Genomic DNA, 23,424 nt, shown 5'->3' with positions numbered 1-23,424 from the left:
TCAATGAGTCTATTCCATTGTCCATCTATCCTTGTCGGTGCAGATGGGAACTCATTCATCTGAACTAACTTAAACTCGTCTAGCAGCAAATCAATTTTTACTGGGATGGGCATTTTTTGGGCGACATACAACAAATCCTGAATAGAATTTGACTTTGAAGACTGGCTTGGGTTCAAGAAAGACAAGCTTTTCAGGAACAACAAAGATTCTCCGTTCAAAGTTTGCGTTAAAATGTACGTTGCAGCCGACGCGTAGTGCTTATGTATACTCAGCAAAAACACACGTTTTGAAAGCTCGTCAGTAGCTTTGAGACATGTCTGAACTTCGTCACTTAGAGAGGCAGCAACTTCCAACAGTGGAAGCATATTTTGTCATCTTCGAACGGTCGTGGACTCAAGTCTTCTAACAATTTCTGAGCCGCTTCGGCTTTCAAAATACGCCCACCAAGCGTCCGAAAAAGAAGCTCCAGTTCCATAAGAATTTCATGTACCAACGGTTCTTCGCGCTGAAACTTCAAAGTAAACCGATTAAAAAGACTAGAACTGTCAACAATGAACTGAAACTCTGCTTTCAAAGTGGACTGCTTCAGGAGTTTTGCAATCTCTTTATATGCGTTCGACCTCATCAAAATAGCATTTTTCTTCAGAACGAAGACGGTAAAATACTCGAAAATAGCTGGCCACTGCTCAATCATCCTAGCAGCAGCAGGACCAATCGATAGCCATCGGGTTGGTACATGTTTGACAAAGTTTGACCTGGGAACTCCAGTTTTCTGCTGAAGTTTTGAATAGTCTTCCAGCCGCGCAGGCCACCCACGAATAAAGTAAAACACATTCACAATGAGATTAGAGCAAGTCTCCCCAGCCTCTTCTAGGCTTTTGTGAAAGGCGTTGTGTACAATGTGGATTCTACAGGTGCCAATGTCTAAAAGTCTGTCACCATTTGTTACCTTACGTTTCTCACTGTCCATCAGTCTGAACAGTTTTTTATTCACATTCGGGCCGTCATTGCTCAAAGTAAGCAGCTTAGAGAGGGACAAACTGCTACCATTAGTTGTGTTCAGAATTTCCTATTTTAGGTCATCTGCAGTGGCATGACCTAAGAAACAAGTCTCCAGATGCCTCTCTACCACCTAACTCATCTTTTCAAACTAAAAACGAATTCTAATCTGCAACTCCTTTTTGCTTTCACTGTTGGTCGCTTCATCAAATTCTATCACATAATAACTATTACCAATTTCCTCCGCTCTTTATTTCCCTCAAAAAACTTGTTTTTTTAAATTAATTAGACAAAAAGACAGCATCTTTACATACAACATGTTATAAAACATGTATCTATTGACAAGAGATGATTATTTGATAATTCAGCTGCCAGACTCACTTTGGTTGGTTCTGCAATAGTTTCCAATTAAGAAAAGGCGAGAGCCTTTTCAAACAAACACAACTTAGAAGCAATAGGGAAATTTTCTCAAGACAGTGGAATTTCTCAAGGAAAGAAGAGCTTTTTCTTGCGTATGATATATAAATTTTTTTTCAAGCATGTCTTTCATACATGTTTCGAAAACTAACGTTCTAAGAACACACACTGACTATATATGATGTTTGATAAAAAACGAAGACAAACATAAAAATAATTGAGAAACAAAAAGAGGGTGATTTTCAGCCAGTTCGAAAAGAGCGAAACGACAAATATAAAGCAGATAATTCGGCAAGGACCTCGGCCAAAACGTTCTTATCACTTAACAGAAAAAGAAAAAACAGACAAAAAGACAAAAAACACCAAACTTTTGAAGTTAACTACAACAAGACAGAGGAAATAATTACTATAGAGCGACTCAAACTTTAATCTTCCGTCTCAGGAGGAGAGATTTCCAAAAGAGCAGCAGCCGCTGTACTGCAATAACTGTAAAGCAGTAGTCTCAGTTTTGGTCATATTATATATCCGAACATTACCAACACTCGCACAGTACACCTGCACTACTCAGCACGCGCACTAAGACACTATATCAGTTAGCATTCATTCAGTACAACATTACTGAAGAGCGACTCGAACTTCAATCTTCCTTCTCAGGAGGAGAAGGTACAATGCTATTTCTCTTGAAGATGAGACTCTCAGCCATTTAGAGCGCTAGGATTAATCTAATGTGTTAGTACCAAGAATAGCCGTATATCGACTTTTGCTTGTGCCGCAAATCATGTTATACCGAAAAAAAGAAAATAAAGATAGGAACGGAATTATTAAAAAAAACCGCACATCAATCGGTATTTTTAATAAACTCTAAAATCTCTGTTTAGCCTTGCTAAAAAAAAAAATATATGAAGTACTTTAGATTCAAGAAAGAAAATATCGACAACTATAATTGCATTCGCAAAATTTTTGTCGATTTCCTTTTCATTTTCGCTTTCAGTTTAACTGAATCCAACCCTCCCCCAAATGTTTGGATATCGACATATTCAATATATAAGAGTTTGCTGGTTTCACTGGTCTGAATCATTTTTGCACTTATTTCTCTCCAGGTTATAGTAAACATTCAAGCCCAACTCTAGCCCAAGGTAACCGAAATATTAAAATACATGCAATTTTGAATGAAAGCTGAATCATCATAAACAAGACAATGCAACACACATATCTTTCAACATGACAACACAACACAAGTATCTTTTGAAAAGTTGCTTCGATCTTTACTATTCCAATTAGGAAAAAGCTAAATACTTTTTCCTGTTTGTAATATATATATTAATCATGGTTACCTTCTTAGAGGCAACCTAGCAAAGAAAGAAATCCTAGCCAATAGTAACAAAAAATTTATAAAAACTTTTTTATTAGTAAGGATGATGGATATAATGAAGAAAGGTAAATAGGAGAATAGCCAAGGCGCAGAGCACTTTTCATTATTGAGGAAAATTCGTAAGAATAATAAGACAAGTCTTAAAACAGAGATGAGGATAGTTGATATCGTGGTAAAGACAGTGGACAAGTAAATCCGTGAGACAACTGCGCTTCGAAAAGTTGTGGAAGATATGGTAGATGTCTTCCTGAGAAATTTCTAAGAATAGTTTTATGCCTTCATTTGAACTTCCTTGGATCATACAATAAAGTGTACCTACTGGTGTTTAATGCACTTTGTAGTGGCTATAATGAGAGAATAATTAAGACTAGTAATCTAAATGAAGTCAAATGTAAAGACAGACGTCCACGAATCGGATGGGAAGAAGAAGAAACCATGTCTCCACACCTCCATCCCTGTCCTTTGCGCTACAGTTCAACTGCTGTCTAGCAGAAAGTATTATAGAGTGCAAAAAATGGCCAGTTGGGGATAATTCTTTTGCATAAGGAGTAGAAGGTTGGAGATTATACCGGGAAAGAAGAAAGAAACAATGAAATTGAAGAATAGCAAAGCGCAAAATGTTGTTCCGCAGTTCAAACCATGTTAATACCAACTGTCAAGTTTAATTTTGGAACATTGGTTCTTCTGAAAGCTGAGAAAGATGTGATAGATGAATTCTAGAGGAACTGTCTCGAGATAGGTCTAGGTATTCTATTGGTAGACTCTTACTAGACAAAACCAGTAAGAAAAATGTGGTTTGATCCCACTGTCTAAGGCTTTAATAAAAGAAAGGGACTAAATTGCAAGGACTTCCTGTAATGGGACAATAATAGATCGTATGAAAAAGTTTAAAGAAAGTGACAACTTCATAGAGAGTTGGGGGGAGTATGGAGGGAAATTTTGAGCATAATTGGATGTAGGAGGAACATGTGCAGTTGTATTAGCCTCAAGTGGATTTTGCTACGACGAGCTGTTAAAAATAGTTGTAGTAGCAAGCAAACGGTATTCAATTAAAAGTGCAATCGGCAAAGTCAGAGTCATATTTGATTCACAAAAGCAAATTTTTAACATTCTGTCTTGCAACTCTGCAGAAGCCAATAGGAACCACAGGATGAGTACGGGGAGGGGGGCATAAACAGGAAATCTTTCTATTTCATCTTTTATAAGACAAAATTTATAAAAAATTCAAAACTTAACCGCATTCAGAACTTGTGCATCTGCCAGAAAAAAAACTTGTTTTTTGCAAACTGTTTTTATTGTTGTTAATCCATCCTTTCTCTGCTCAGCACTCACAAAGCAAAAGCAAACTTCATTTATTTATAGAGATGATATACTACCTTAATCCTATAATGGCAAACTTTGGTTATGGCCAATGCGTCTAACGATCTCTGAAAGTATGCAATAGCAGCCCTTGTCTGACCCTGGGTCATTGCAGCAAATGCTGTGAATGCCTAAAAGAATTGTATCTTCTTCTTCTCATTTTATTGCAGGAATTTATAGTGGTCTTAATAATAGGGGTAGGTTTTATTTTGAAGCATAATCCTTATTTTTGGCTTCCCTACCCCCCCCCCCCCTTAGAGGTTGACATCAGACATCGTTATAAACTGAATCTCTAACAATAGATATTATGTTCTCAACCTTATTCTTTTTTTTTCTTGGTTATTACCTTTTAAAAAAAAATTAACATACATAGTTGAAGATGTTAGGGATTCTTTTAATAAAGAAATATTAAAAAACACAAATATACTTGAATCAATAATTTTTCCGGAATATCAATCCATATTAACATTTTACCCTGTTATTTAATGTTTATACGAGAAAACCTGATAAATTCCCTCTGTGTAATAATGGTAAAGGTAAGATGTACTGAACGATAAATCTAAATTTTAAAGAAGATCAAATAACAGCTTTGATGCTTTTTTTTCCCCTAAGCAACAATAGCAAAGGTAAGATGTGCTGTAAGAACCAAAAAACAAGCAAAATGTAAAAAACGAAAACTATTGGAATGCATGTGGAAATCATCGACTTTAAAAAAGACAAAATTTATCCTATTTTTCAACTTGGTTTAATTGAAGTAACAGACAATGGACAATAGAAAGAATATAGACAAATCAACTTTGCCAATTGAATTAGTATTAAAACCTCACCTTGAACATGTATATGTTGCAGACTAATGGCTAAACAAAGATTTCATTCAAAACCGTAGGGATCATAGCACTGCAGCATATATATGCTACCTCAATTACACCCACACCTCGGCGATGTGCATCGAATTTCAACTTCTTGGCAAATATATATTCATACTATCTTTTTGACACATACTATCTTTTTGACACATGTCTAGGCTTGGCATAGGCCAACCATCACTTACTTTCAAGGCAAGGTAATGTCTTAGTAATGTTTAATGTGTGATGCTTTCGATTTTTCTTGGAACAGGAATTTTCAGTCCGAAACTGAGAGAAAAATAACACCATCCACGAAATTAGTTTTTCCAAGATTGATTTTGTCACCTCAAACACTTCACTGCGCAGGTAGACATTCATCATGCGTAACTATCTACATCCATAGCTCGTCAAAGCTTTCTTAATCGAACACTAACATTCAATTTGAAAGTTTAAATATAACGTGATTTGCTTCCATACGACAACCAAAAGCACCTGTAGTGTTTCATTTTAATAATTTATTTCATATTAAATAATAATAATTTAATAATTTCTTAGTTTGTGTGCAGAAACGTCCATTCAGAAAAAAGACTAATTGAGAAAAATGGGCTATAAATCATTCATGCTTTAGTGCCTAGATACACACCTAAGCTTCGGTAAGGGCTAATTTTATACGTTTTTCTAGCTTGACATTGCCACCAGCAAAAGCCAAATTGTATTTATTTAGCATATACAAGATACTACCTTCATCCTACTAATGCTAACTTTAATGGTGGCCAATGTGTCTAATGCAACCTGTACGTAAGCAATAGTTGCCCTTGTTTGACCCAAGCACATTGCAGTAAATGCTGAGAATCCCTAAAAAGGTATTGTTAGTAATTTGTGAATACAGAAATAAATTAAATTGTCGTGGAATTATCAATACTAATGTGGGCAATATAGTTGGGTACGTATTAATTTAATTGACGATGTATTTTCCTCAAAAATAAGTCACAAACATTATTTTCTGAAAACCAAAAGACAATTGAAAAAGAACATGTTTTGCGCCATTTTAAATTCTATGATATCCTATTCTAGTAACACTAAAACAATCAAAATTAGTACACAAAACTATACGGCTAAGAAGCCATAGAGCTTATCGGACAACGGGCTTTAAAAAGAAAAGAGAATGGTATCGCATACTTTTTTGCGACAACTGATTAAAAGTATTTCCCCTCCTTCCCCAAACATGAAATTCAAAGCTCTCTTCCACCTCCAGATAAATTCTGGAAGTTTTAATTCGATACCGCCACCCGTCGTGATCCAAAATTAGAATAGACTTACCAAAACTACGAATAAAATTTATCACCTTTTTGAGACTTTTTGACTGTATGCAATCTATATAACACGAAATACTCGCTGGCTAGCAGGCTTTAGTTACCCGTCATACAATGTCACGTGATTGTTTTCAGAATTGAAGATTATTGATTAGTTGCGGGATTATGGACATCTACCGACAATGTGAGCAAAGGATTTTGAGCTTTTTTCCGACTTTTTGGCATACAATCAAATGAAGATATATTTCCCCCAAAATTTCACAAAAGGTAATAAGAATTGCCACTCAGCACTAGCGACACTGAAAAAGAAAACAATAAAAACCAACAACCGCAACAAAAACGGGAGGCTTGAAAAAATTCGAACATTTTTCCATTGTTCTTAAATATCTAAAGAGAGAAATCTCCATGTTGGGTATTTTTTAATTTGATAGCGAAGGGAGAGGGCTCAAACTGAAAATTCCTTTTAATTTCATCTTGAGGCTCTGCAAAATGAATATACTACTTCAAAAAAGATGTTCATCTAAAGCGAAATTTATCGTACAGTAGAAAATGTTTACCTTTACTTTGGTTAAATTATTTGATAGGTATTATTGTGTCATGACTCATAACTTAAATTATAAATAACAATACAACTATTTCTATACTTTTTTTTAAATTCTCGTGATACTTTCAGGTGGTTTAAAAAGGAATAGTGTAAATAAATAGGAAAACAAAAAAACATCGGCAAAAACGTTTTTAGGCGGTTGGAAGGATCTATAACTAAACTCCTTTTAGTTAGTCATCAGACACAGATGTGTGGAAAAATTGTCTATAGATTTGTCACAATCACCTAAAGATCACATCTCCATTCCTCACGACATTGATTACTACATTACAATGAAATAGTTTCAAAATTATCTATTTTCGTTCCTCATTTGAAAAGATTGTAAAACTGTCAAAATAAGACAAAATAAATAATCCGTAACTTTGTTCGCCTCTCTAACTCATGTTATTTTACATTTCTCCATTTTACATTTCTAAACAAGGACAATCCTTAGAGCGTCATAATGCTTTAAAGAAAAGAGAGATGAAAACGTCAAAGTCTGATGATGGAACGGGGATTTCAGACCGTAAATTATCAAAAATACGTATTTTCCTATCGTTTTTGAAATTCCAAGGGTTGAAGGGGGTCTACACCTCCTCGCTCCCAAACTTTGGATGCCCCCCTCTCTTTCGAACTCCCATCCTTTATCTTGAAGAGAACGTACCGAAAAAGCTCTACTCTTAAAAGAGAAGAGAGTCAAGAAGAAAAAATGACTAAATAGATGAAATAGTTTCAAATAAGATTTAGTTTCTCTTATTAGATTTATAAGCAAACCGCAATATTAGCGATACGAATACAAGCTTATGCAGGCCTTCAAACAACAATCTGACATAAACAAACCTTTACACGTTCTGTAACTCTTCCCATTTCTGCAAGGGTTAAAAGTCCGTATTCGAAATAGTTTATGGCTTGCCGAAAACTGAATAGCCAATGCGTTGAAAATGACTAAAAATTGAGCTTTTATTATTTTGACTATGAATTGTAGATTATTACACTAGAAGTACGTAAAAAGAAACAAAGGTGGCACACGTTGAAGCTACATAGCTAATGTCACACACCAGCTGTGGCATAAAAGTAATGAGACTGGGGATACAGCAAGTGTACGTTGTTGCTGTTGTCCTTGAATGAGCATGCGTACGTTTCAGAAACTTCTATAGCTCAGTTTAGAGTTTCTACTCTGTCTGTTAACTACGTTTTGACTGCGATTAATGAAATTTTGCTTATGTTATACGTCACACAAAATGAAAAATTTGAATTTGGAGCAACGCTGTGCCATTAAATTTTGTGTTAAGCTAGAAGAGTCGGCAGTTAAAGACAAAGGTTAAAGACAAGCCTATGATGAGCGTTCTTTATCCCAATCTAATTTTTTTTGCCGATACAAAACATTCTTGGAGGGCAGAGAAAATAATGAAGATGAACAACGTTAAGGGAGGCCTTCAACTTCGAAAACCAATGAAAACATCGAAGATGTGAAAACTCTTGTGAGATCACACTGTCTTTTAACATTACGAACCTTCAGTGAACAATTAAATTCGAACTCTAAAAGTAAGAATAAGCTTTATTACTTAATAAGAGCGATGATCCTCTATTTATCTGTTTTATTTATTCATTCAATAGCTTGTAAGCTAAAAAGCTTGTAAGCATAACAAATAAGATAAATAAGAATATATAAGAATAAAAGGAAAGTTAATATATAAGAATTCTAAAAACAAGAATTTTATAAGGCGATAATTTTTAACCAAGCAGAGAGTTGCCGGTAAGAGATACATCTATTGACCAAGAAAACTTTTCCCAGCTGGCACTAATTTTTCTCCTGTGTTAAACATTACCCGGGACAACCTCCAATAGAACTTGTTCCATGTGTTATTGCTTGAAGACTAATCAGGTTTGACTTTTCCTTTCTTTTCTACTAATATTTCAGACTCGCAACATTTTCCTGGGCCCTTTGGTAGACATAATGTCGGGTTTACCTTTACCTGAATCCTATTTATCCAAGAATAAATACCAAAACTATAAAAGATAATGCCCAAAGGGGCTAAATAATTAGTCATAAAACTTGTATAAAAAGGGCATTTAAAATTCAAAGTAAACACAAAACTCAGCATGAAATTAGCTATTATTTCCTTGTATCTTTTTTATTTTTGCGACATATCATTTTAAATTTCAGAGTACAAAAATGCAAAGATAAGCAAATCTTTCAAAGCCAAGGGGAGGATCTTTAATCTAAAAGTCTTATAAAAAGAGAGCATTCTATTGAAAAAACAAAGGCTTGAACAGAGAATCAAAGAAATTTAGTGAAAAAAAAAATGAACAGTTTGAAGATCGTGGGAGTAGCACCTCTGTAGCCTCAATTTCTGATCTCTAAAAAACCTTGAAACGACCTTCCTATGGGAAAGGGGTTGGAGATTTTTGCAAGGGAGAGGGGTTAAAACCACAAAGTTAAAGTACTTCTCGACCGTAATGCAATTTTTCAAGGAAATTCTAATTTTACCATTCCCCCATATGCAGGTCTGCACTCCTTTGCTAGTTTTCACATACGAAATATCCTTTCCTTCAATATGAAATATGCTTTTGATCCTTTCTCAATAAACTTCGGAAATAGAGAGCCTATATTTTTATAATTATTCTTGCTACGATTCGTTCAATTATATATAGAGTTCTAGAATAATGACACTTACCTGAGAAGCCGTTAAACCAAACCCCGCCGCTGTATGACATAGGAATGTCACTATAACAGATATAATAGGTATTGTTGGCGCTAAAGCGAGACTTAGACTCTGCAAATATGCCGATTTTTCGAGTAGACCTCGTTCTTCCTTGCGTACACCTAAAGAAAAAAACCAGCGTTATTCTTTAAAGATGTGATTAACTATACAAAAGTCAATTAATTGAGCTTAAACATGATTGGTCATGAACATTACTACATTTTATTGCATAGTAGTAGTATATTTGACACACAAAATAACCACAGGGCCACAAAAACTACAGTTAACCACAAACAAATACAATTAAACGATTCAATTCAAACTTTTGATCAAAACGATTAAAGCACAGAAAATCATTCAAAAATACTAATACAGACAAACAAACAAATTCATCACATAACACCCTCAAGATGGGTATACCCACACGAATAAAAAGCGCCAGATTTTTAATACTAATAAAACACCCATTTCCCAACAATTTTTCCACCCAAGGCTCATCCCCCTCATCCACTTCAAAAATTTCTTTTCTTAAGACCCTTTACACTTCCCCAGAAAATGCAATATATTTTCTTCCCACTCTCCATACATCTGGCAGCATCAGACCAAAATCGCGAGGCGACTTTCGTACAATTCGTGAATTAAAGCAAAATATGTTCATAGACGGTGTCACAGTCCCTTGCATGTGGGAATAGGGACATATAAAATCCAAAGTTCATTTTTGTTGCATTGATCAATTGTTTGTAAGCTCATTAAATGGAATATTATCTTGCATGGGGCGTTTGTTTCTTTCATTTAATCCTTTTTTTATATTTGTATTTATGAAGCATAATCTGGTCTGCCCTCGGTTATTCTATCGAATAACCGAGTTCAACACATTGACTGTATTTTCATTTTTGTCTACTTTTACTGCTTTTCATTTAATTCCTTTTTTATATTTATTATGATGAACCATCATCTGATGTGACCTTGGTTATCGTTATTAACATTTTTTTCATTTTTGACTGCTTTCCCTTGATATTTGGCTATCTGATTCGGCACCCGTTATAGTGGTTCTAGCAAGAGAGCTGGGGCAAGAGCCGGAATAATAATTTAAAGAAAAGTGGCATTTAAGCAAAAAGGGCATAAAATAAACTAATATAAAATTAAGTAAATGTGCTGCGGGGATAAAATTAATTACTGGTTCCGTGGAAAGTTACCCTAAGAAAATTCCATCCATGCGACACCCCCCCTCCCCCGACAAATTTTTGAATGTTTCCCAATAACAAATACTATGCGTAAAGATATGGCAAATCCTATAGCTTAAGCCTTGTGGAAGGTCAGTGGGGATTAATTCATCTCAAGAGGCATAGTTAATGGACCTTTGAGCCTTCAGATTCAGATTCATTTATTCAAAAATTCAAATTCATCAAAATCTTCAAGTGGGGATTAATTCATCTCAAGAGGCATAGTTAATGGACCTTTGAGCCTTCAGATTCAGATTCATTTATTCAAAAATTCATATTCATCAAAATCTTCAACTTCCCCTAATGGAGAGACAAGCTCGATCACTGGGTAAGACATATAAGCAAAATTTAACAATCCTCATTGACACAGAACAAGCAAAAAATGAACCACTATTTCATCAATAAAATAATAAAAAAAAACAATATCCTTAATGAGAGTATTTCATGTGGAGTAAGTGGAGTGAGTCCAAAATAAAATATAAAATTAAATTTTCATACCAACCGTTCTTGCAAGCAGATTCCATTATATAACTTTTTAATCGTCTCTTGAAAGATCCTTTTGGTAACACAACAAATTTATTTCATGAATATTTGCTGGCTATTGATGGGATCATATGCCGGAGGTTGAAACGGGATCTTTCATTTTTCACCAGAGGTAGTTTATACGGGTTAACACATCTAGTTATCAGTGAATTTTGATGTTTGGACAGTAATTTCTGGTCAAAAAAGAAATTATGTACATGTTGAATCTTAAAAAATCAACTAGATAATAGGAGATGAGATTTCTGTGTAAGAGTCATTATGTCTAGAAACAGGTAAGGAGTACGTGTTTCAGAGTGGATATCTGTACTCCTCGGGTGTTTTAAAAACTTATAGCTTTGTTTTGCGGGGTTTGTAGTGGTTTAATATGTGATTTAAAAGTCAGCAAAAATATAGCTGAGCAATATTGGAGGTGTGCACCAATTAGGCAAAAATATAGGATTCTTAGAACCTTATATGAGAATAAAAATTTTAGTCGGTGGAGCAAACCTATATTTCTTGATAATTTTAGTCTCAACAACGAAATATGTGTTTTAAAATTCATGGTAGGATCAAAAACCATACCTCAAAAGTCCATAAATAATAAGTTCTGTTTTAACAAAATTAGGGGCAACTTTGTTAATTTGGAACCAATTTGAGATGGATTTTGCAACTTCAATCATTTTTTCTTTCAGTGCATCTAGTGTTGGTGCTTTTAAACTTGATGCAGTATCATCTGCAAACATAATTGTTATTGCATTTTCAGGAGTATATTTAGGGAGATCATTTATATATATTAAAAATAATAGAGGTCCTAAAATTGAACCTTACGGTACACCGATATTATTATTCGATGTCTTAGACGAATATTCACCATCAATATCTACCACAAACTTTCGATTGTGCAAATATGATTTGATTAATTTTAAAGGTACTCCTCTTATTCCCGTATTTTCAAGTTTTTTAAATAAAATCTCGTGATTTAAAGTGTTGAAAGCTTTCTTAATATCAAAAAACAATGTAGCTGCTAAACAATCATCATCTAAAGCATCATTAATGAAAATATATGTTGCGGCGACGACATTTTCTGTCAATCTTTCTTTTAAAAAACCAAACTGGAAGTTCGAATAAAAAATTATTTTTTCCAGAAGTGATGTAAGTCTATACTTCATTATTTTTTCAAAAACTTTAGCCAGTGGGGAAAGGAGTGCAATAGGACGGTAATTGTTGGGATCATGAGCCTCACCTTTTTTAAATATAGGGATTATTTTAGCCTTTTTCAGAAGATCAGGGAAGACACCATTTTTTATGCTCGTATTTATAACATGTGCAAGAGGTTCATATATTACTCCCGATATTTTTTTTAAAAGATTTGTCGATATATCATCTACTGAAGCCGAATTTCCTCTCTTTAAATCACTAATAGCTTTTTGGTATTCATCAAAAGATACTGGTAGCATATACAATGATTTATCTTCGTTTTGAGGCAAATATCGTGTATAATCTGATGACTCATCCAAAACATCTCTAACCAATTCTTCACCAATTTTACTGAAATGCTTAGTATTTAATTCTGCGATATCCTTTTTTTCAATTGATTCTTTAGCGTCATTTCCATTATTAAGAAAAGTTGGTATTGCTCTTGGTTTATTTTTATTTAATTTATCACACAAGATTTCCCACATTTTCTCCTGGGACGCATCTGAGGATATTTCCTTCTCATAATAATTTTTTAACTTTATCTCAAAGTTCTAGTCAGAGTATTTTTGTACAATTTGAATTTCTGGATGTTTTCATCAGACGGATAGTTGCATTTAATTTTGTATAGTCTATTTTTTTCATTAATACATTTTAACAATCTCGGGGATATCCATGGTTTTTGTGGCATTGACTTGGGTGTTTTCCTTTTAACTTTTGGACATATATCATTATAAACATCATTAGATGATTTATAAAACATTTCCAATGCCTTGTTTGCATCCTCAGTCCTGATTACTTCCTTCCAATCTATATATGCTAGCTTAATAATTAAACGCGCAATTGATTCATCATTTATTACACGACCTGTTTTTTCATTACGTTTATTTTTTTTAGATCTGGCCAAATTAAATTCAGAAATTATCACACCGTGATCTGAAATATCGTTTAATATAACAAAAGTTGAAAAACAAATACCATTAGAAAAAATATTATCAATTAATTCTCACGACCTTCTACGACCATTGGTTCATCTTCACCCAAGAAAAAAAAACACACATTGTCTTTCTTCTGACAAAAAATACAAATGTTTACAGTAAGAGCTTGAAACATCCACAATACGGTTTTCTGATATGCTGAATTTGATCGTAGGATTTTCATTCAGATCAATAGACGTTTTGGGGACGTTTCTCCCTTTTTCGAAAATCAGGCAAATTTCGTCACACTGGTAGCAATTAACGGGTATAATTAAACTTCATAAATTTTATACATTTAGAATCAGCAAAAAAACAAAACAATTCTTTTGATGTATGAGTTGCTATCAAAATTCCTTTTTTTAAAGTTCCGGTTACTATTGGATTGAGTTACTCCTTACTTACAGCTAGTTGCCACGAATCATTTGATATAATATGTAAGATATCTTTGACGATTTTTGTGCTAAGAGTAGTAGAAAATATTTTTGATGCCTAAAAGCCAACTATCACTTATGTTTGGTTTAGACGTGTGCTGTGATTCACGATAGCAGTACATATTCAAACTGAAATGTATAAATAGCATTATGTATGTAAAATTTTATCGCAAGTGCTGCAATTTGTCGAGCATGATCGAAGTTAAATTTTTACTTTTTACTACCGTCAAGAATTCTTACCATTATAAAGCAAAACAAAAAAGTGTGTAAAAATTACAGCAAAGAAAAAAGGAAAGATCCGTCACAAAAATTATAATGAACATAATTTACTAGCCAAACACATAAAATATCAATAAATATATTACCCTTTAAAAAAAAACATCTTTGTTAGTGCAGTTTCATGCATTCTTCCTGAATAACAATGGGGACAATCGCCCAGAGTTAATAATTTTCACTAGCAAGGCTAAGAGATTCTGATAAGCTTTGGAAATTCATGGTTATTGTTTTTTTAAAGCCCTTAGATACGTTTGGAAAAATGGGACAGATTTACTTCAAAACTGAAACATGGTACTCCAAAATGCCATTCTAGAGATTTAAAATAACACATTTAGGACCATAAGATGATGCTGCTGGAAGTGTAGAGTTTTTATGCTATTATAAACTCCCATGCCTCCCACGTCAGTAGTATTACCCCTACCTTAGGTCATATCAAGCGTCGGTACACTTGTCGGTACAATAATGGTACACTTTTTGTGGTACAATTTTGGTCAAAATAAAAACTGGAACAGTTTGTCTCAAAGCGTCGGTAGCGCTGGTACTTAGGTGTTTATAGGATTCGCCTGTAGTTTATCATTTATTTTTGGTGTGACTAAAGCTCATAAATTTGAGCAAAAATTTGTCTAAAAGGACTTATGATTGTTAGGTTGACTAACAATAATTCGCTAAGTTTAATAGTTTCTTAACTTTTGACGGATGACAAGTAAATACCTTTGATATTTGAAGCAAAGATCTTCTCCCAAGCATACATTTTGATGAGCTTGATACTGGTTAATACTTCATTCATTAACCTCACTCGAGAATCAGTAGATTTTACGCTCAGCTTTCGCAAGTATCCTGTTAACCGCGACATACCATACTGAAAAAAAATTAATGGATACTGAGAATCATATATCAAAAATTTGTTTGCATTGTTTGATGACTTTATTACGATACTGTACAACTTACTTTTGGTAAGATCTCAAAACTAGTTCAAAACTGAGGTTATTTACATCGATTAAAATGTTCTTTTTTACTTTTCCAATTATTAATATTCTTTATCATTCGTTAATAGAATCTTACGAAAGACATTGTCCAATTATTTATACATTCCCGATTCATTTTAAACCTCCTTAGGTAATACAAAGTAAAGCTATAAGAATTCTTGGTACTTTCTTTCATCACTCTCAAGACTTCAAAATCTTTCAGAAACTGAAACTCTCTTCTTATTTCTTAATACACTAAGCCTTAACCAACTCAATGGTTTGCAGTTATCACTTTGACATTATGGTATTCAGTCGCTAGGAAACAACCTTTAAGATTCGCACATTCTTGCTGTCTCCTCCCACTCGCTCGCTCCTATACTTCGGTTCGTCTTGTAACATAATAGACTCCCTTCAGTACATTGTGAAAGAGCTAGATTTTCAATGAGATTTCAAATCCCTTCTACATCAATTAGGCCTAAATTAAATAATAAATTTAAAATCGGAAAAGCCAACCTCTTTTAAAGAAAAAGTTACGAAAATGCATTACTTATCCTTGATGACAGGTACTTCTTATTCCATACATTTTTTTTTGTCATTATATACTGTGAATTTGCCGCCCCACAGTAACTTTTCTCGTCTCTCTCCTGCTCTAATTTTTCATGTTTTTTTAATTGTTTTTGTTCTTTTTTCCCCATCTTCTTTTACAATATCTTCTTCTTCTTTACAATAGCATTTCTTGAGCAGAAAAGTAGCTCAAAAAGAAAAATCTAGAGAATAGTGATTTGTTTGTATTTTTTTGACACTTTTTATACCTGTCCAAACAAACCCTGTCTCTAAAAGGCTGGCATTTCGTTGAAAAACATTTGGATGAATCCTTAACAACAAGTAATTTCTACTAAGCAGAAAGGAAATAAGTTTGCTTTTAACTAGATTATCAGCAATAGCTGCAACAACAATTCCTTACTGTTTTTCTTGTATGCGTATATATCCCAAACAGTGAAAAATTGTCTGCTTTTCCATATACACCTTCTTCCCTTTTTTCGTTACAGAATAATTTAATAACGAATATATTGGAATTAATTACATTATGATTTTTTTTTGTACTATTGCAATTATTAAAAATAATCCGAAAACAGTCAATTGCTGTGTTTTTCTAAAGCACCGTCAGATTCCCAAGGCGGAAAAAGAGGGATTTCTAGTGGAATATCTAAAAGCATGCTCTTTTATGAATAAAGGAAGCCAGTGAAGATAAAATGTTTACGTTTTCCTTCGCGACCGCAAACTTCCTCGTTATTCCCATAGGCTGTTTACAAAAAAAAAGCACATCAAAGGACTGGTTGACCTGATTTCTGAGGAAGAAGAACAAAGATATAATATTTAATCCCCTGAAACGACCAGCCAAGCAAGACTAAGTGGCTTTAACCGCGTTGTGGCGGATACTTTTTTTACAACATTACGAATGTCTATTCAAGTTTTAAAAGAGAAGCTCACTCTTGGAGGGCTATAGAATGTTGATGAGACAGTAGTCCCGACATCCAATTGCACAAATCGAAGATGTTTCCAGGATTCCGATTAAATCAAGCTGTAACATGTCTGTCTCTACGTTAAAAGGTTTGCGGGGCCAAAGTTGCTGGAAAGGCTGGGGGCTGTACTAGGTCTAAAAACAACTTGTGATTCGGCTTAAAACAAGATGCAACATGTTCACCTTTCTGTTAAAAAGTTGGCAGGAGTTTTAGAGGAGCAATGGTCTAAATTTATTCTTCCAATAATACATGTTATAAATAATACAAGATACAAAACATGTGTGTTAAAAAGTTGGCAGTAGGGGGGGGGGCAGGGGTTTTGGAGGAGCCATGGTTTGGATTTATTCTTCCAATAATACAGACTAAAATCACTCAGAGATTGCGCTTGAAAAAAGATATAAAATGCGCTACTTTTGTTCTAAAAAGTTGCGATGAGAGTTGCGGTGGCTCTTGCATTAACCACGAACCCACTTTGCATCTTCAATCGCACGAATTGAAAAATCTTGCTTAATTCCACTTCAAAAATCGCGGGACATACTTATCCTTCTTCTAAATCCTTGGCGGACAAATAAGCGGATAGGGAGGGGGCCTTAGAGAGATCACAGGAACTTGAAACCTGCAGGAATACACATCGAAAATTCTTTCGTAATTACTCTTCAAGAAAGGTTAATTACACTTACTTTTCTGTTGAAAAATTAACGGGAAGAGCGAGGGAGGGGATTCTATTGAAGGTGTCACTAATCACTAAATATGAAAACTCTTGCGGGAGTATAGTTTTAAAAAGGTACAACATGTTTACCTTTCCACAAAAATTTGGTGGTGGTGGAAAGGGGGGTTAAGATGGGTCATAGACAAATTTAAGCCTCTGGCTAAGGTCCCACATGTCAACTTGTTTTACTAAGAAGTAGAGGGTAAGAGGTGAGGAAAGGGGGGATAAAAAGTAAACTGTTGAATAATTTTCAGGCAGAGAGACAGGTGGCGTTGACGGGCTACAAACCTCCTTTGCACCCACTAATACTGATTAGCATTTTTTTATGACTTCGGTTCAAAAAAGATAAATAAAAAAAACTAGTTTTTTTAACTGAAAGTAAGGAGCGACATTAAAACTTAAAACGAACAGAAATTACTTCCTATATGAAATGGGTTGTCCGCTCCGCAATCCCTCGCTCTTTACGCTAAAGCTTTTAATTGTTTTAAAGAGTAGAATTGTGGCAAAGAGTCAAACGATATTCTATGACTTTTAGGGGATGTTTCCCCCATTTTCCAAAATAAGGCAAATTTTCTCAGGCTCGTAACTTTTGATGACAAAGACTAAATTAATTGAAACTTATATATTTAGAATCAGCGAGAATCAGCGTTTTGATGTATCTTTTAGCATCAAAATTCCGTTTTTTAGAGTTTCGTTTACTATTGAGCCGGGTCGCTCCTTACTACAGTTTGTTACCACGAACTGTTTGATAAAAGAAATGTCTAAGTGTCAGCTAAAAAGTTGCAGAGGTAAGGGTGTTGGAGGGCCACTGGTCCTCTTGCCTTTTCTAGTCACACCAACTGAATATTCTTGCATGATGTGGCTTAAAACAATGGGCTACCTGTCTACATTTCTGTTGAAAAGTCGGCAGTGAGGGGACTAATTAGAAAATGAACTTCGTTTTACACCAAGACTTTCAGGCTAGCTTTCTCTTCCAGATTGAGACCCAAGTCAGAATAAAAATATCCACTAAGTTATTACCTGAGTTTTGATCTCCATTAAAACGACCACAATAATGATGTCAATAATCACAGAAAAAAAATTGTCGGTTGTTCGAAATTACTGAAATCGTGCATTTTACGAATAATTGTTATGCAAAAAAAAAATATGGTACAAAATGAGGTAAAAGTTCATTTTCGTCCCACGGGTTGACTTTCTAATATATCTAATAAGAAAAGAGCAAAGCATAAGCTCATTTAGCAGAAAGACACGGCTCGAAGTTTAGGACGCACATTTGATATCATTCCTCTGCCTCATTGCACATGGCAGAAAGAAATAAACTCCCCAAAATCACAAGCAGAAATGGCTTGTAACAGCAGGTTAATCTCCTTTGGACACTTTAGGAAAATGTTCCTTTTTCGTCTGCCAACCAGTCTACTTATATTTTGAGAGAGAGAATTTATTCAACAAACAAAGAACAATATAAAAAGAAAACATTTGCCAATAAGCCTTATGGCTTGTGTGGTTAGTTTATTTGATTTTATTTCTGCTCATTCTTGGCTTAAAGGAGCTCTTTACTTTTCTTTGAAAAACATGTCTTTTAAATTTAATTTCTGTGCGTTTTTTATTGACATAAGTGTTTTCTTGGAAAAATTTTTTTTTCAGTTTTCTTCTATAAAAATCCATAGTATGGGTTGCTATTTGTATGTTGGAGAAACTTTTTCAACAATTTTTAATTATGACACAAAGAGCATATTTCATTTAATTTTATAGATTTTGAAGTTGACCTGAAAAATAAAAACTTATTATAACTACCAAAAGATTCTATCTATGCTCTTTGACAACCTGGATACACTTACACTCTTTTTATTTATATAAATTGTAAGAACAGAAGCAGTAACTATAGTATCTCCAAAAGTTTCAACTTAATAGCCCCAGTCGTTCTCGATATATTGCTGAGGTGTCTTATTGGCAATTATTTAACATAATGCCTTTTTATTTGTTTTTAGAGCAACATTTATTTTTAAAATATAATGAGCTAATTGCATAATTATGGGGGTTGACATGCCTAATATCCCTGAAGACAAAGGTGGTGGACCGTTCAACTATGCTGAAAAACATGGTTGTCTCGAAATTTTGACTGGATGCGTTTGGGAAATGAATAGGCTTGAGACAAGGTCTGCTTGCTCTCTAATCTCTTGCTACTCTTAAAAAGGGCACCAGACGCTCACATTGTAATTGGTGTGCAAGAGGTAGGAGAAATTCCCTCCTAATTTATCTAGTAAAAAAAAATTAAGTAAAAACAAATTGAAAACATTTTAAATATATTTTGTTTTCAGTAAAATGCAAATTAAGTTCTGGTCAGTCTAACTCATGTTACTTTTCGCTCGTTTTCAGTTTGACTCGGTTATTTATTGTATTATTTAAATAAATAAAATATGTTCAGAATATTTTAACTTTTTTAACTATGATAAATCAAAAAATATTTAAAGCTTTAAGGAGTATATGATTTTATCAGTATATGAGTATATCTGTATCAAACAGTTCGTGGTAACGAACTGTAGTAAGGAGCGACCCGGCTCAATAGAAACCAAAACTCTAAAAAATGGAATTTTGATACCAATAGCTACATCAAAAGAATCGCCTTTTACTGGTGATTTTAAATATATAAGTTTCATCAAGTTTAGTCTTAAGCATCAAAAGTTGAGAGCCTGAGAAAATTTGCGTTATTTTAGAAAATAGGGGGAAACACCCCCTAAAAGTCATAGAATCTTAACGAAAATTACACCATCAGATTCAGCGTATCAGAGAACCCTACTGTAGAAGTTTCAAGCTCCTATCTACAAAAATGTGGAATTTTGTTTTTTTTGCCAGAAGGCAGATCACGGAAGCGTGTTTATTTGTTTGTTTGTTTTTTGTTTGTTTTTTGTTTTTTTTTTCTTTTCCCCAGGGGTGATCGTATCGACCCAGTTGTCCTAGAATGTTGCGAGAGGGCTCATTCTAACGGAAATGAAAAGTTCTAGTGCCCTTTTTAAGTGACCAAAAAATTGGAGGGCACCTAAGCCCCCTCCCACACTAATTATTTTCCCAAAGTCAACGGATCAAAATTCCGAGATAGCCATTTTATTCAGCGTAGTCTAAAAACCTTATAACTATGTCTTTGGAGATGACTTACTCCTCCACAGTCCCCGTGGGAGGGGCTACAAGTTACAAACTTTAACCAGTGCTTACATATAGTAATGGTTATTGGGAAGTGTACAGGCGTTTTTGGGAGGATTTTTTGGTTGGGGGGGAAGGAGAAGAGGGGGATATACTGGAGGAACTTTCCATCGAGGAATTTGGCATGGGGGAAGAAAATTTCCATGAAGGGAGCGCAGGATTTACTAGCATTAGTTAAAAAAAAACAATGAAAAAATAAATATGAAAAAGTTTTTTCAGCTGGAAGTAAGGAGCAGCATTAAAACTTAAAACGAACAGAAATTATTACCCATATGAGGGGCTCACTTCCTCCTAATACCTCGCTCTTTACGCTAAAGTATTTTTAGTAATGTCAACTATTTATTCTATGGCTTTTGTGGATCAAAATTATGAGAAAGCCATTTAGCCCCCCCAAAAAAAATATGCAAATTCCTCTGCGGAGAGCCAAAATCAAAACATGTATTGATTCAAAAACGTTCAGAAATTAAATAAAAAAAACAAGTTCTTTCAACTGAAAGTAAGGAGCGACATTAAAACTTAAAACGAACAGAAATTACTTTGTATATGAAAGGGGCTGCTTCCTCATCAACGCCCTGCTCTTTACGCTGAAGTTTTTTACTGTTTTAAAAAGAAGAGTTGAGAGAGTCAAACTTTAGCGTAAAGAGCGGGGCGTTGATGAGGAAGCAGCTCCTTTCATATACGAAGTAATTTCTGTTCGTTATAAGTTTTAATGTCGCTCCTTACTTTAAGTTGAAAAAACTTGTTTTTTTTATTTAATATGTATATTAAACTGACAATCCACATCCATTTTTATTCAGTAAATTATAAATTACGTTCTCGTCTTGAGAAGGTATGGGGCTTGTCAAAGACATAATTTCCAGATCTTTTAACTACACTGAACAATTTGGCTATCTCAAAATTTTGATTCGATATGTTTTGGGAATTGATGGGCGGGGGGGGGGGCTTGTTGCCCTTCAATCACTTTATACTAATAAAAGAGCACTAGCCCTTTCAATTTCCAATCGAAAAAGCCTTTTTCGAAGTTCCTACGGCATCAAATAGCCATCTCAAATTCCTATCAGATGCATTATGGGAAAATACAAGGTTCTCAAATCCTCAAAGATATATTTTCGGACCTTTCATTTGCGTTGAACAAAATGGCTATCTCAAAATCTTTATTTGGTGTGTTTTGAAAATGGTGGGCGTAAGAGAGGTGGGGGGTTAGTTGCCCTCTAATCACTTTTGACTATTAAAAGGGCACTAGCCCTTTCAATTTCCAATCTAATAAGCCCTTTTAGAATATTCTATGACAACAAATTGTCATCTCAAAATTTGTGTCAGATGCATTTCGGGAAAAAACGAGGTGGGGGAGGGGGTATCCACTCTCCAATCACTCTGAATCTTAAAGAAAACTAGAACTTTTGGGCACCAATCCAATGAGTACCCTCCAAAGTTTATACGATCATCCTTTCTATATATAAACCTTATATGCCACTAGCTATATGGCATAAATTACAACCCTTGCCCTGACGGCTGGGGGGGGGGTGTCATCCTCAGACATAATTTTTGGACCTTTCAACTATGTTGATAAAAATGGCTATCTCAAAATTTTGATTGGATGTGTTTGGGGAAATGGTGGGCGTAGGATGGGGGTTATTGGCCTTCCAATCACTTTCGACTACTAAAAAGGGCACTAGCCCTTTCAATTTCCTATCGAATGAGCCCATTTCAAAGTTTCTACGATAACTCCTTCAATATGAAGTGCCCTTGTCTAAAACCAAAACAAAAAATATTGTGCCCACATCGGTCTTTACTTAGGCATCGCTATTGCGCTGCCTATAATAGAGTATGACAACGATGACCTACAGGAAACTATCAGAGAACAAACAATAGACAGATTACTCTAGTTCTGATCTTTTTTCATAGACCTACTTGTTGAAAATACTAAAATCAACGCTTCATACTGAAAAAAAATTAGCAAGACTTTCTGAACAAGATTACTAAAAAAGCCTTAATTTGTTAAAAGTAAACAGATACTATAAATGCAAGTACTCAGAGCTCTCTGTCCAGTACTTCCTCTCTTCCGTTAGATCATGTTAATTAGGATTTTTTCACAAAAATTTACGTAATTTGTACCATGCATGTGTGAATTATATTATATTCAGTTGGAAAAGGGACATTGTTACTTGAAGATGGGGATAAAGAATGCAATGTAAATAAAGTTCTGGTAGGACTTTTTCTTACCTGCACAGGATAAAAAATGAGAAAAGTAAGTATTCCAAATAGGGCATGCGGCCCCAAAAGAATGTATATATAAAAGGTGGCAATAATGGCAACAAAGGGGCCACCGACAATCAACGTTGCGTAGATTACAACCTCAAATATTCTTATGCCGTCATTCGAAAATATGTTGACAATCTGAAAAAAAATGAAAATAAGTCAAAGATAAAGCAATGCAAATGGATATAGCATCAGAAGAGGTTATTTACAAGTTTTATAATTGGTAGAATCAGTAAAAGCGATGTTTTCACATTTTTTTTTCCGGTCTCTTCAAATAAAACGTAGATCGTAGAGAGTTATGGAATAGCTCATCCGACCACAAATTCTGGGATTTAGTGTCTTTTCTCATTACTGATGGAGCCATTCAACGACTTCCGAATCTACCTTTCAACTCCCCTTGTTCTCCTAAATACAATCACAGTTCCACTTGATATCAGATCAAAATTATAGATAGTCATTTCAATCAGAGCTCTTGAAACGCTAAAAAAAAAATGCATTTCCACGGGTAAAATGGTAATTATAACCCCTGGGCAAGTCAATCACACTACACAACC

At 34.4% G+C, this 23,424-nt stretch overlaps 1 protein-coding gene across 14 annotated transcripts in view; it reads right to left on the bottom strand.

The window, feature by feature from the left end:
- Nucleotides 1-23,424, bottom strand: part of LOC136037189 (ATP-binding cassette sub-family C member 5-like) — a gene marked incomplete at its 5' end in the record, with an annotated part of 142,045 nt that overhangs the window by 91,661 nt on the left and 26,960 nt on the right. For 2 of the 14 annotated variants that reach the window (XM_065719749.1, XM_065719751.1), the window contains 6 exon segments: nt 4,165-4,278; nt 5,734-5,847; nt 7,729-7,833; nt 9,567-9,715; nt 14,928-15,075; nt 22,835-23,008. In XM_065719749.1, coding sequence (XP_065575821.1) covers nt 4,165-4,278; nt 5,734-5,847; nt 7,729-7,833; nt 9,567-9,715; nt 14,928-15,075; nt 22,835-23,008 — 804 coding nt within the window. 14 annotated transcript variants of the gene reach the window in all.

The sequence above is a fragment of the Artemia franciscana genome, chromosome 16 (genome assembly GCF_032884065.1).
Source record: "Artemia franciscana chromosome 16, ASM3288406v1, whole genome shotgun sequence".
Taxonomy (NCBI): Eukaryota; Metazoa; Arthropoda; class Branchiopoda; order Anostraca; family Artemiidae; genus Artemia; species Artemia franciscana.
Note: the sequence above shows the minus strand (reverse complement) of the source record. Positions and strands in the feature narration are given on the sequence as shown.